Below are 14,743 nucleotides of genomic sequence, written 5' to 3' on the forward strand. Positions count from 1 at the left end.
GCTTTTGGAAATGGATGAAATCTTCGGGTTAGCAAAGACCTGTAATTAATCATAAAAATCACATCAGCATCATGGTAATAATAGCTAACATTTATATAGAATCTACTAGGTGCCAGACTGTATTAAATGCCTTAAGAATATTATCTCATAGGATTCTTACAAAAACCTAGGGAAGTAGGTGCTGCTATTATCCCCATTTCACAGATGAAGAAACCAATGTAAAAATAGTAGTGAGGTAGTGCTTACTATGTGTCAGGCACCATGCTAAGTGTTTTATAATTATTTTTTCTTCTGATCTTACAAGGTAAGTACTATTATAAACCTCATCTTAAAGTTGAAGAAACTGAGATCATAATGATGTATAATATCTACTATGCACCAGCAACTATGCTGAGTACCTTAAGAATATTATTTCATTGGTTCTTCTGGGAATTACAAAATCCCCATTTTGCAGTTGAAGAAATAGAAGTAAGAATAAGAGCTCACATTTATTTAATTTATACCTTATATGATTTCATTGGATCTTCACAACAATCCTGGGAAGTAAATGCTAACATGATCAACATTTTAGAATAAAAGAAACAGGCAGACAATGGTAATGTGATGTGTCCAGCTAGTAAACTAGTAAGGGTCTGTGACTGAATTTGAATTCAGGTCTTCCTGACTCTAGGTCCAGTGCCCCCATCTAACCATACCACCATATCATCTCAAGTTGGCAAGGCCCACCAAGGTCATCTAGGACAATTCCTACCTGATCAGGAATTCCTTGTACACTCTTCCAAGTGGTCAGCTAGCATCTGTTTGAAGACTTTCAGTGCTAGAGAACTCACTGTCTCCTCTGGGAGCTCATTCCACTTTTAGATAGCTCTAATTGTTTGGATATTATTCCCAATAATGAGCCTACATTTACTTCTTTGAAATTTCTGTCTTGCTTCCAGTTTTGTCTTATAACTCATCTCCAACCCCTCAAGTCTTCTCTCCTCAAGATAAAGTATCCTCAGTTCCTTCAACCAATCCTATGTAATAGTTGTAAATCTCTTCTGTTATTTTCTTTCCTTTGAACTTGTTCCAAATTATCTATTCTAAAATATAGCAGTCAGAACTGTAAACTTCTCCAAGTGTGGTCTGACCAAAGCAGAATGTAATGGGTCTATAATGTCCTTTGTTCTATAATCTGTCCTATTATCAGTACATCCTAACATTACATTAGTTTTGGCTGCTCCATTATCCTGTGGACTTGTTGAACATGCAGTCCCCTGAAGCCCTCATGCCCTTTTCATTTGAACCATTGTCTAACATTAACCCCTGGTATACTTGTACATTTTCTACTTGTGCCTTATCCAACTCTGCAAACCCATAATGGGCCAGTGAATTTTTTTTTTCAATTGCTCTTTCCAAGGAGAAATTTCCTAAGATTCCCTAAGCGTCTCCAAATAATTTATTCTGAAATCTCATAGCTCTACCAGAAAGTTCTGTCTAGTGAATCTCAGTCTCCACTATTGCAAAAATCAGTCAATTTTCTTTAGTTTGGTCTCTTGGTAGAAATGAACAGTATGTTACAAGCCATTTCATAATTCTTAAAGACCATTACTGCATTTCCCCTTTCATTCTTCTCTTCTTAGGAATTTGACTCATTTGCACTGATTTAGCTATTCTATGAATAGCAAAGTATAGAAAGATTCTTTATTAATATTTTACTTATTCAGAATAGAGAAAAGGTGGTTTTTTTCCCCTCTGTGCTTTGGAGACGGAATGTTCTGTAGAAAATTGACTTTATCATCATAACAAAAGCTACTTCTCATCTGGATACAGACTCTTATCAATTTAAACTATCTGTGCAAATGTGAATGAAATGGATTGCAGAAAGGGGATTAAAATGGTTTATTTTAGAACTACAAAAATCTAGAACAGCAGGGATCTTGAATACAATTTTCTCTAGGATGACAAAAAAAAAGAAAATTTATGAAATTTATTTAGGGTCCTAAAGATAGATATAAGGCCCAGCCTTTTTTATCTTGAGGTATCTCCAAATAGATGGAGAAATAAAAAATGGAATAAGGAACTGCAAACTTCTAGTAAGCATACTTCAAAAGGAAAGGTCTTTCTTTGCATAGTAAGTGTCCAATCACGCACCTATCTTATTGAAATGGAATGGTTAGACACAAAATCACCTTTTGCCTGTGGCCTGTCTTGCTAAGGTGATTAAGGCCAACTTATCACAATAATTCTAAATTGGAAGGAACCCGAAAGGAAATTTTATCTGTTCCTGAAAAAGGAATCCTACCTAGTAAGTAGTCATCCACTTTGTGAAGGTGAACCCATTATCACTCAAGTCAGCCTTTTCTATTTTTGTACATCTTTAATTTAGCTGGATTGCTCTCATTAGAGGAGGTTCTACAAGTCCCAACCAATGTAGGCTTGCTCTGAAATTTATTCTTAGGTGAGGATGTGTTTTAAGAGATCCCAGATAATTCAGAATTTGATCCCAAAATGTAACAGATTTTAGTTTTTCTATCCAATAGAGTACTATTTTGTGAATGGTCAGAAATGGTCATCCTTATATATAATTGAATTTTAGAATGAAGTGGAGAGTGTCACTGGGATGCTGAATGAGGCAGAAGGGAAGACCATCAAATTGGCCAAAGACGTTGCATCCCTAGGATCCCAGCTGCAGGATACTCAAGTAAGTATCGTGCCATAGCAAGCAGGGAATGTGAGTGGGGCTGAGACAAAAAACTTCATAGAAGGCAAACTTGGTGTGTCCTTTTTATAGGAATTGCTCCAAGAAGAAACACGACAGAAGTTGAATGTGTCTACTAAACTTCGCCAGCTAGAGGATGAAAGAAATAGCCTGCAAGACCAACTGGATGAGGAAGTGGAAGCCAAGCAAAACCTGGAACGGCACATCTCAACTCTTAATATACAGGTGCCATTTTGATCCCAGACAAGGGATAGACAGAATTTGAAAAGGCAGAAGGGTTTGTTCTAAGAATTTATGCTGTCCCTATGACCCAACTCAAATCATACATAATCTAATAGGATTAGATTGTAAAGGACCCTAAAGTGTGGATCTTAGAGAACTTATACCATGTTGTTTATTTCATTGATTTAGTCATTAGCCACTCCATTCTCCTCATTGGTCAAAAGTCTTCAAGAGTAATCTTGGTTTACTTCATCATTTCAAGGAAAGACACAAGATAGACTCACATCAGGGAACTGAGTGGCCCACTAGAGAACACCGTTCTTCTTACCTAAATTTCTTATTTCAGCTCTCTGATTCAAAGAAGAAGCTGCAAGATTTTGCCAGCACCGTGGAGGGCCTTGAAGAAGGCAAAAAGAAGCTCCAGAAAGAAATTGAAGGCCTTACCCAGCAGTATGAGGAGAAAGCAGCATCTTATGACAAACTGGAAAAGACTAAGAACAGGCTTCAGCAGGAGCTGGATGACCTTGTTGTGGACTTGGACAACCAGCGCCAACTAGTATCCAATTTGGAAAAGAAACAAAAGAAGTTTGATCAGGTAGAATCTGTTCTTATGGTCTTTTTCCTGCGGTGGTTCATATAGTAAACTTTACATATAGTTAAGTGAGTCAATTTGAATTTGAAGCTCCTCTGGATATTTATTTCCTATTTCTCCTCATGAATTGCCACTTAACTTCTGTTTACCCCAAAATCTTGATCTATGAAGTAAAGAGGGAACTATCCTTACAATGAACTTCTCTAGAAAAGGAAAGCAGTATTAGTAGGATCACTTTGTTGGACTGCTAAATTTATCCAGCATTGTGCATGTGTGTATAATACATATATATATGTGTATATGGGTATATATATACACATGTATGTATACTTATATATGTATGTATATGCACACTATTTCAAAGAATTCAAAATGACTTAAGAATCAAAATTTTTTTTTTATCTTAATCACTTTGAACATAAAATTTTTCCAAAATGTGTTAGACAGGTTCTTTACTTTCATAAGCAGAGTATACTCAAAATAGTTTAGCTTTTTCCTCAATAACTTTTCAAGGTCATTGTTATGTTGATCAGTTATTTTTTGTGTTATCAAAAGGAACTTTAGAGATCATTTAGCTCAATTCTTTCCACACCTGATGGGGTGTCATTCACCTTCAGTGAATAGATATTTACTGCCTCCTAGAGGACATTACATTTTTTTAAATGTTCAAAAAATGAATGTTAAACATCAATTCAACCAACTAAACTTGATTACTAAGTATTTGCATTTAAACTAATTCCTATGTATCATAATGGCTTTTCAGTTGCTCCTTCTAAAGTACTCACTAGGAATCTGTGTTTTTTTGCCTATTCATTCTCATTGACTTTTCTTCATTTATAGTTGTATTTAACGTATACTTCATTCTTTTAGCTCTGCTTTTCTCATTTTGTATTGTTTCATATAGTTATTTTCCAAATATTTCCCATCTGTCAGTTTTAACCACATTGTGGCAACTTATATGAATGTATCAACATGCAATTAGTTCTCCTGATGAATATTTAGTTTGCTTCCAGTTTTTGTGATTACACATAATGCTATTATGAAAATCTATTTAGATGTCTCCATTTTGATTGAAAAAATTTCAGCATATATTACTAACAATGGAATAATTGGGTCAAAGAATATGATTATTTTTGTGAGTTTACTGTGTTCTATCAGATTTCTTTCCAAAAATATTCTACAAATTTTCAGTTCTACCAGCAAAGAATGAGTGTACATGTGTCTTCACAATTTTATCAACATTGTTCTTATTTTTTATTGTCCTGTTTAATGGGTGTGAGATGATACTTTATATACTTTGTATCTCTCATTATTACTAAGAAGGAGCATTCTTCAAGTGATTATTAATTTCTCTTTCCTATTTTGAAAATTATCTGTTTGTATCTTTTGATCATTTATCCATTGTGGACTTCTCACTGGTGTCTTGCATTCCTAGATAATTTTGTGAGAAAGTTCTGTTAAGCCGAAATCTATTTTCCTGTAATTTTACTTGCAAAATCAAATCCAATCCCTTATTTTTTCATAGTTTCTTGATGGCTTGATATTAAAGTCATTTTTGGATATATCCTCCAATATTAACCCCTCTTTGTAACACAGAAAATTAAGTAGAACAAAAGAAAAATTTCTAACAACCTTTGCAAAATTCCATCTCTGTTGTCCTTCACCCTTTCTATAGAAAGTCCCAGTTTCCTCTGGGACTCAGAATTTTTAGAATTCAGCTGCTGTTATTGCTGTTTGTGTTTACATTACTATAGTCATTTTGTATGTGGTTCTTCTGATTCTGCTTTCTTTACACTCTAGCTATTCATATTGTCTTCCCATGTTACTTTTGAATTCCTAGCATTTATTGATTTTTATGCCACAGAATACACCAAAACTTGTTCAATTATCTCATAATCCATAGGCAACTCATTTTCTTTCTGGTTTATTTTTTGCTACTACAAAAAATGCTATTTAAACATTTTATCACATACAGGACTTTTCTTTCTATTTGTCCTCTTTAGAGTATATTTGTAGGACTGCTGGATCCAAGACTATGAAACTGTGATTTTTCCTCATAATTCCAAACTGTTTTTTCTAGAACATTTTAGAATTTGAAGTTCTTTTAACAGTGTATTATTGGTGTAATCCCATAGCTGGTCCAACATCTACTATTACTAGACCTTATCTATTTTGTCAGTTTGGCAAGTATCCCTTTTTAATGAGATATTTCTTCAAATATTTGAAGATATATGCTTTAACATCTTTAACATGTATTGGTCAACCTGCCATCTTGGGGAGAGAGTGGGGAAAAGGAAGGGAAAAATTGGAACAAAGGGTTTTGCAATTGTCAATGCTGAAAAATTATCCATGCATATATCTTGTAACTAAAAAGCTATAACAAAAAAAAATTGAAGATATATCCTTAATTTTCTCCAGTTTTATTAACCATTTTTCACCTATTCAACATGTAAAGGATTGCTTGCCATCTGGGGGAGGGGGTGGAGGGAGGGAGGGGAAAAATTGGAACAGAAGTGAATGCAAGAGATAATGTTGTAAAAAAATTACCCTGGCATGAGTTCTATCAATAAAAAGTTATTTAAAAAACCATTTTTCAAATAATAGTGCATTTGAATTATCATTTTATTATCTCTCCCTGGTATTCTCTTAAAAAGGAAGGGAAAAGAAAAGGAAGGTTACAAATATTTATATTATAGGTACCTCCCGTATGTCAAGCATTGTGTTAAGTGCTTTGCAAATATCTTCACAACAATGCTGGCAGGTAAATGTTATCACCACCATTTTACATTTGAGAAATTAAAGCAAATAGAAGTTCAGTGATTTGCTCAGTCAGACAGCTAGTAAGTGTCTGAGGTCAAATTTGAACTCAGGGTTTCCTGATTCTGAGTCCAACACTGTATTCACCATAGCACCTAGCTGCCCTAAGTGGGCAGAATATGGGTATTTCTAACCATCCTATTCCTCTTAAACTGCAAGCATTATAGAAGCCTAAGTGGGGTTCAAATCTGTCAGCTAAAGACTCTTCAGATTTTTAACTCAATGATTTAACTGTTTACTTCTGCAAATATACATATATAGAGAGCACATACCTCCTTCTGGGATGACTGATGTATATATATGTTTTCCTTTACATTATATATTTATATTCATATATATATATGTGTGTGTATGTGTGTATATACAGATTTCTGTCGTTTTTACAACTGCTTATTTTTTTCAGTTTTACTCTCTTATCAGTATTGTTAGCTATTTCTTCTCTTTGCTGTCAACGTGTCATCACTGCTTCTAATTTATTTTAATGTCTAGGTGAAGAGCCAACACTCTCTCCTATCTAGTAAAGTACATGGACAATGGACATTGGAAGCTTGCTTTTTTGTTTTGCTTTGGCTATCTTCTGCAAGCTTTGGTTTTCCAGTAACCGGATCTTTGTATAAATGAGGAGTTACTATGTAATATTGTATTTTTTTCTCTGCAGATAAAGATTATGCTAATAGCAATAGTTTGTTATGCTTTGAATTTTTCCAGTGATAGAGATGGATTTGTGCTACTCATCTCCACTCTCCCTTGGCCCCTTTTGTGAGCGAGAGTACAAATTTGTGACAGACACTTATGGATAGGAAACTAGAACACAAACTTAACAGGCCCATAACAGAATTAAGTTTTTATTGGATTTGATTTTAATGCAGCCATTTTCTGACAGCATTAACTGGACTATGATAGAATTGCATGTAGAAAGTAGTTCAGTTGCTTTTGGTTTTTAATGTGGTTAACTGAGAAAAACTAAAGCAATTTTTTTTTGTTGAATTGTTTGCATAGATAGATAAATAATTTCTAGAGATAATACAGGTTTGTTTTATTTTTTATTTTTCCTGCAGCAGAGATTAAGAAATGAAGACGAAAAGATATGCAGCTACAACCTCTGAAGTCCTTAACATTTATCTCTAGCCAGTGCTTATTTCCTTGTTTTTTGGCTGTTTTTGCAGTTGTTAGCAGAGGAGAAAAATATCTCTTCCAAATACGCTGATGAAAGAGACAGAGCAGAGGCGGAAGCTAGAGAGAAGGAAACAAAAGCCTTGTCCTTAGCCCGGGCTCTGGAGGAGGCTCTGGAATCCAAAGAAGAACTTGAAAGAACCAACAAAATGCTCAAAGCCGAAATGGAAGATCTGGTTAGCTCCAAGGATGATGTGGGCAAAAACGTGAGTCTTTCCCAATCCTTCTCATCTCTGTTGTGCTAGTCTGCCAGCACTAGTCCCTCCACTTACCACCAGAACCCACAATTGCCAGACTCCACCAGCTACAAATTCAGGGTAGAATCCAAAAAGTAAGGGCTGAGCTCAGAGCACAGACCTGTGATCACAACTATTTTTTATTACCATAATATTGAGGAGTTAAAGGAATGTCTAAAACCAGAGCAGAGATAGAAAAAATTGTAATCAATGTGGAAGATAGAAATTGGAGACCTAGGGAAGGAAAAGAAAACTCTGCTTTTGGGACAACAGTTGTTTCTGATCAAGAATATCTTATGTATTTGTTAAATGCAATGTTACTCATTAGTAATCTTCATGATGTTATGTAATAACAAAATGATAATAGATATAGCATTTATATAGCATTTGATATTTGCCGATTATGTTCCGTTTTCTCTCATTTGACCTCACACTGTGTGAAAAAGGTGCTGTTATTATACTCATTTTATAGATGAGGAATCTAAGAGTGAGAGGTTAGGTGATATGCCCAGGACCACATGATTAATAAAAGTATCTGAGGAAGATTCAAATTCAGATTTCCTTGACTTCCAGTGCAACATTCAACATGCAATATACTATCTAGTTGCCTGATTATACAAATGATGGTAAAAGTGAGAATACTAATTCGGTTTTCAAGGTCCATGAACTAGAGAAATCCAAACGAGCTCTGGAAACCCAGATGGAAGAGATGAAGACTCAACTGGAGGAGCTGGAGGATGAGCTGCAGGCCACCGAGGACGCCAAGCTGAGGCTGGAGGTTAACATGCAAGCCCTGAAGGGCCAGTTTGAGAGAGATCTCCAGGCAAGGGATGAGCAAAATGAAGAGAAGAGAAGGCAGTTGCAGAAGCAGGTAACATTCTGGCTGGGGAGAGGCTGTCCCTTATAAAAATTAACATATACATAATGCTTTACATGTCATTTCACCTGATTTGGATGATGTGGGTACCCTTAAGATCTATATACTATCTTTTGGGGTGAGGTTAACTTGCAAATACAAGTTAATGGACATAATGCACAATAATTTACAATTTTCCTTTTAGTTTCATCTTACTTGCTCAGTTTCTTATACACAAATGCAAGGCCAGCAGCAAGCATATGGGATTCCTACACTGAAACTCCCTCCCAACAATCTATGCCTAATTCATTCATTATATCCTAGAGAATTGTCTGAGTAAAATAGGGTTTGTTCAGGATTGTGCAGGATAGTGTCAGAGGCGGATCTGAGCCCAGGTATTCTAGACTTCAAACCCCAAACTTTCATCTACTATGTCATACTACCTCTATCACTTTCTTATCTTTTTCACGTATTAAAATACCTATACTTTGCTAGTATCATAAAAATTAAATCAAACCTATATTAAAAATAAATGGTAAAAGGAAAAGGAAAAAATCATTTAAATCTAGGATATTAAAGAATATTAAATTAAATATTAAAATTAAATGCGATATTGTTAAAAATTTACAAAAATAAAAAATACAGAATTTAACAAAAATATTCCAAAATTAATTTTTAATTTTAAAAAAGGTATCAGAAAAAATTTCTGGGAATCTTCCACAAATAATGCTCATATAATAACAAAAAACTGTGAAGCTAAACACTATTTCCCTAGATTGTCTCCCCCTACTAATGTAAAATGCTTGAGGAACAGGACTACTTTTGCTTTTGTGTTCATATCTCTGGTGTTGAACAGAGTTGTCCTTTCTCAAAAAGGACCCTGATATTACATGCCATGACAAGCAAGTGAAGTGGATTTGATTGAGGGAGGTCTGTACTTGTGCAAGGCCATCTGCCTCTCTTTCCCCTCCAGAGCCATCTGGGTCCAGTGGCAAGTTTTAAATCAAAACAACTAGAGATGGTCCTAGGTGAACAAAGGTGTTAATCAGCTATTTAATGGCAAGAAGGTGATCCCCAGTTCTCAGGTCCTCTTACTGTAGATCTTGGGGTCTCATTATATCATGCCCTAGGTATACCCCTATCAACACTTACTACAGAATGAATGGAATTCAACTACTAATCAACAAGCATTTATTAAGTCCTTATGTGCCAGGCAATTTACTAGGCACTGGGATTAATTGCTGTAGAGGAGAGCACTATTCGCCCAGTTTCTCAGGCTCACAGTTTAGCAGTCATCCTCATCTCCTCCTTGCTCTGTCTCAGTCCCTATATACAATCTGTGGCCAAGGCCTACCTCAACTTTGCACTATCAATCGAATATCCCCCTTTTCTCTTCTCTGACATTGCCACCTCATACTTGTACTATTGCAACAGCCTAAGGGGTCTGCTATCTCAAATCTTTCCCTCTTCCTTTTCCTGTCCTCCATTCGGTCTATAATCAATTAAAGTGATTTTCCTAAAGTGTAGTTCTGATCACGTCACTCTCCTACTCAAATTCCAATGATTTGCTATTGCTTCCAGGATCAAAGTGCTGTTTGGCATTCATAATCCATTCCCTTTCTTCTTTTCCAGTCTTTTAGCTTCTTCCCAACCATGTACTCTTCAATCCAGTGACACCAGCCCCCTGTTTATTTCCCAAACTAGACAGTCTCTTGATATGGCATTCCATACCTGAGATGCCCTTCCCCCGCCCCCATCCCTTAGCTCCATCTTCTGTTTTTCTGGCTTCTTTTTAGTGCCAAGTAAAATCCATCTTCTACAAAATTCCTCTCTCAACCCCTCCTCCTTCCTGTTAATTTTTCCCTCCTGTTATTTCCTATTTATCCTACTTATCCTATATATGGCCTGTTTGTACATATTTGCTTGCCATCTCCTCCATTAGATTGTGAGTTTCTTGAGGGCAAAAACCATCTTTTGCTCCTTTATATATTCCTATAGTTCTTTGCACATTGCCCAGCACATAAAAGGTGCTTAATAAATGTTTACTAACTGGAGAGACAAAGAATAAATGTTCAGTCCCTGCCCACAAAAAGTTGCCATTCCAGTGAAGAAAACAACATATATATATATATAAATAGTCACATGTAGGATACATAGGATATACACAGAATGCACAGAGTAAGACTGCAAGGTAGACTTCGAAGAGAGCACTAGCAGCTGGGATACAAGAGAAAAGGCCTGCAGAAGGTGGTATCTGAACTGAGATTTGATTCTAAATGACCTATCTATATGAGGGAGGGAAAGGATTAGGGGAAAAGAATTAGGAGAGTAGAAAAAGGGGAAAAAAAAAAAAGGAAACAAAACTGTCTGCATTTTGAGGCGGAGACACAGGATGTTGGAGGAGCTGATTGTTAAATATTTATCAGCACACTCCCTTCAGGGGTAGTACTGACTTGTGGTAGATTATCAACAATTGTTTCAGATTTCCCTGAGGGATTCCACAGTCTACTTTAGATTTATTTGGGCTTCATTTGGACACCTACAGCCACTCGCCACTAAACAAAGATACTCCATTTCAGCAGTTGGAAATTCTGTTGATTGAACTTTCCTATTCCAGAGGCACCTCTTCATAACTGCTATCTCTGATCCACCTTTCAAGACTGATAGCTAAATCCAGAAAGTAAATCTGTACATCAATCTTTCCTTTCCTTAATTAGCTCCATGAGTATGAGACAGAACTAGAAGATGAACGAAAACAGAGGGCCCTGGCAGCTGCAGCCAAGAAGAAATTAGAAGTAGACATCAAAGATCTGGAACTACAGGCTGACTCAGCCATCAAAGGACGGGAGGAGGCCATCAAGCAACTCCGTAAACTCCAGGTAGGTAGAATTTCTCCTTGGGTTCACAGGGCATGAGGCTGGAACCCATTCCACATATATCTCAGTCAGAGAAAAAGACAAGATATGTTCTTTCTGACATTACAGCCTTGTAATATAAATGATTATTAATAACAATGATATATAGTGATGCAGAGTTCTCCCCTTTTTCTAAAGTCCTGATTTCAAAAATTCAGTCTCAAAGAACATTTCTGATAATGAATTTGAACTGACTTTCTTAATAATCTTATTCAGACACCATCCAGGTCGAAAAGCCATTATACTCTCTACTCTGGTTTAAGTGGAATAAATTCTTTGAAAAGATTGCCCAAGATTTGGGGTAACTTAGAAGTAAATGATTTAATCAAAAGTTCATTTGAATAGGTCTAGTCCCTCATTAAATATTTTCTTACTATTAATCAATTAAGAGTTGATTGCCACTCTTAAGAAAATCCTTCTTCCATTAGGCATATAAATCTTGAGCTTGTTGCTTAGATTATTTCTGGTCTAAAAGAGAGAGGACTATCTTTTTATTAATAAACATGCTGGCATTATTTATAAGATGATTAAATTATCTGAAAATTATGTCTCTCTTAATTGTCAAACTTAAGTAGGACTTCCCTTTTCAAGAGCTAACATGCACTAAGCATCTGCCATGTGTGTAATCCCATAGAAGCAGATGATGTGAATTTTAGACAAAGTAAATTCCACTATCCCCTGGGTTCTTCTTTTAAGACAGGTTAATCTAGACACACAGTAAGAGGTGTCTTAGGTGATGGGGTCTGAGGCTAAAATCCAAAATGAGAGCAGTTCTGTGGCTTTGTGGGTGGCTATGGTAAGCAAGGCAAATCTAAATTTTAATTGAAAGAGAAGCCAAAAGACAGAACTTTGTTTTAAAAAATAAGGTACAGAGCCACTCTTGGGCATAAAATTTTCTTTTGTCTATTCTTGCGGAACCAATCCAGGCTCAGATGAAGGACTTTCAAAGAGAGCTGGAAGATGCCCGGGCCTCTAGAGAAGAGATCTTTGCCACAGCCAAGGAGAATGAGAAGAAAGCCAAGAGCTTAGAAGCAGACCTCATGCAACTCCAGGAGGTAAGGCTTCACCTAGAAAAATAAATCAAGTTGCACTGCAGTAAACACAGGCTTTATTTTCAATTCACCCATCCATATCAATCTTTTCCCTGTCATTATTTCTCCAAGGAAAGTAATAAGGTTAAGGAAACCAAGATTCTTTTTGTTTTCTTGATATGAATTACCTTTCTCTCTCGTCAAGAAGTTGAATGCTATTTCCAAGTCTGATTTGGTTGGCCCACTTTCTCTAAAGACCATGAATGATCCTTAAGCAAGATTCAGCATCCCAAATGGATGGAGAGCAAGGGAATTAATGACTTTTGGGAAAATGACATTTAAAAAAAAACAAAAAACAAGAGATTTCTTTTCCCCCTAATTCTCCAGGATCTGGCTGCTGCTGAGAGGGCTCGAAAACAAGCAGACCTAGAGAAAGATGAATTGACTGAGGAGTTGGCCAGCAGTGTGTCTGGAAGGTAAGTGACCAGCCTCTGCACTCAGGTCTTGGGGAAGCAATACTGCCAAAAAACCAAAGAAACAAAGTTAGTTTTACTCGCTCAGGTTTTCCTGCTTAAATTACACAGAACAATAAGCCAAAAGAAGCATCCTCACTAGCAGTAACCAACTCATCTTTTTTTTTTTAATTTTATTTTTTATTATAGCTTTTCATATACAAAACATATACATGGGTAATTTTTCAATATTAACCCTTGCAAAAACTTTTCCCTTCTTTCCCCCCACCTCCTCCCCTAGATGGCAGGTAGTCCCATTCATTCAACTCATCTTTACAATGAGAAACACATGGAAATTCTCAACAGAGCACTGTCATTGGATTGAGAATCTAAGAGCGGAAAATGTGCTTATTGCACATTGTTACTTAATGGGAATTAAATCTAGCATTTCCTATGCAGGACTTTTTGGTAGAGGATGGTCTTTTTTTTTTTTTTTTTTTTTTTGAGAAATTCTTTGGTAGAAATGAGGAGAAATGGGCAAATAAATGACAAGGTAAAGGAAAGAGACAAAAAAAAAAAAATCCTGTTGATCTTCATTCAGGCTCAGATGCTTGAAAAAGGAACATTTTCCAAATTTCTGACTGATGTCTGAAACCCACAACCATTCTATTACTCAGGAATGCCCTGCAAGATGATAAGCGCCGCCTAGAAGCTCGAATTGCCCAACTGGAGGAAGAACTGGAAGAAGAACAGGGCAATATGGAGGCCATGAGTGATCGGTTCAGGAAAGCCACACAGCAGGTGAGAGTTTGACAGAATACCTGAAATGGATGAACTGAGGCATTCCTGACATTCTGGTTGCAATTATACACAGCATGACTATGAAGCTACATTTGCAGTTGCCATTGACCATTAATAGGGACAGCGAGGTAATAACAATGGATAGTTGTTATAATGATGATATATATGCTATAATGATATGTTGATATAATGATAGTTGGTAAACCCAAATTCAAATCCTGCCATAGAGGCTTACCAGCTTTGTGGCTCTGGACAAGTCAGCTAACTTCTGTCTGCCCCAGTTTCTTAACTTGTAAAATGAGGACCGTAATAGCACCTAAAGTTGTTGGAGAGCTAAAATATTTGTAAAGCATTTTGTAAATCTTAAAGTACTATCATTATTTTTAAAATATTAAACAATAATTTAATAAAATTATGTAAACACTTTGTAAACATTATTATTATCATCATCACCATTAACCAAGAGTACAACAGCTATTATATACCCTCTAAGATTTAATATATAATCTGGTCACACAGAAACTAGAAATTTTAAAGAGTTACTATACTTTGTATATATGTCAATGGAAGTCTTTATCACTCCCTAGATAGGTTCTGTCTTTCATTAAAATTAAAAGTTATAATACTTTCCTCTTGAGGCTGAATAGGTCTTTCCCTTGAGCCCTGAATTTCTTTATCCATATGTACCCAGGCGGAGCAGCTCAACAATGAACTGGCCACAGAACGCAGCACAGCCCAAAAGAATGAGAGTGCCCGGCAACAACTCGAGCGGCAGAACAAGGAACTGAGGAGCAAACTTCAAGAAATGGAGGGGGCTGTCAAATCTAAGTTCAAGGCAACCATTACTGCCTTAGAGGCCAAGATCGCCCAGTTGGAGGAACAGGTGGAACAGGAAGCCAGGTACCAGAGGACCTCCCTCCAACTCTTTCTGCCCATGAGTTTTCAGG

At 36.3% G+C, this 14,743-nt stretch overlaps 1 protein-coding gene across 3 annotated transcripts in view; it reads left to right on the forward strand.

The window, feature by feature from the left end:
• The window catches only part of MYH11 (myosin heavy chain 11), a 127,876-nt gene that overhangs the window by 105,573 nt on the left and 7,560 nt on the right, over positions 1-14,743 (forward strand). For all 3 annotated transcript variants that reach the window (XM_051962715.1, XM_051962696.1, XM_051962706.1), the window contains 10 exons: positions 2,579-2,683; positions 2,774-2,926; positions 3,270-3,518; positions 7,499-7,711; positions 8,400-8,612; positions 11,315-11,476; positions 12,439-12,567; positions 12,931-13,019; positions 13,673-13,796; positions 14,488-14,696. In XM_051962715.1, coding sequence (XP_051818675.1) covers positions 2,579-2,683; positions 2,774-2,926; positions 3,270-3,518; positions 7,499-7,711; positions 8,400-8,612; positions 11,315-11,476; positions 12,439-12,567; positions 12,931-13,019; positions 13,673-13,796; positions 14,488-14,696 — 1,646 coding nt within the window. The remainder of the gene's footprint in view (positions 1-2,578; positions 2,684-2,773; positions 2,927-3,269; positions 3,519-7,498; positions 7,712-8,399; positions 8,613-11,314; positions 11,477-12,438; positions 12,568-12,930; positions 13,020-13,672; positions 13,797-14,487; positions 14,697-14,743) is intronic.

Source organism: Antechinus flavipes, chromosome 1, assembly GCF_016432865.1.
Source record: "Antechinus flavipes isolate AdamAnt ecotype Samford, QLD, Australia chromosome 1, AdamAnt_v2, whole genome shotgun sequence".
NCBI classification, from domain to species: Eukaryota; Metazoa; Chordata; class Mammalia; order Dasyuromorphia; family Dasyuridae; genus Antechinus; species Antechinus flavipes.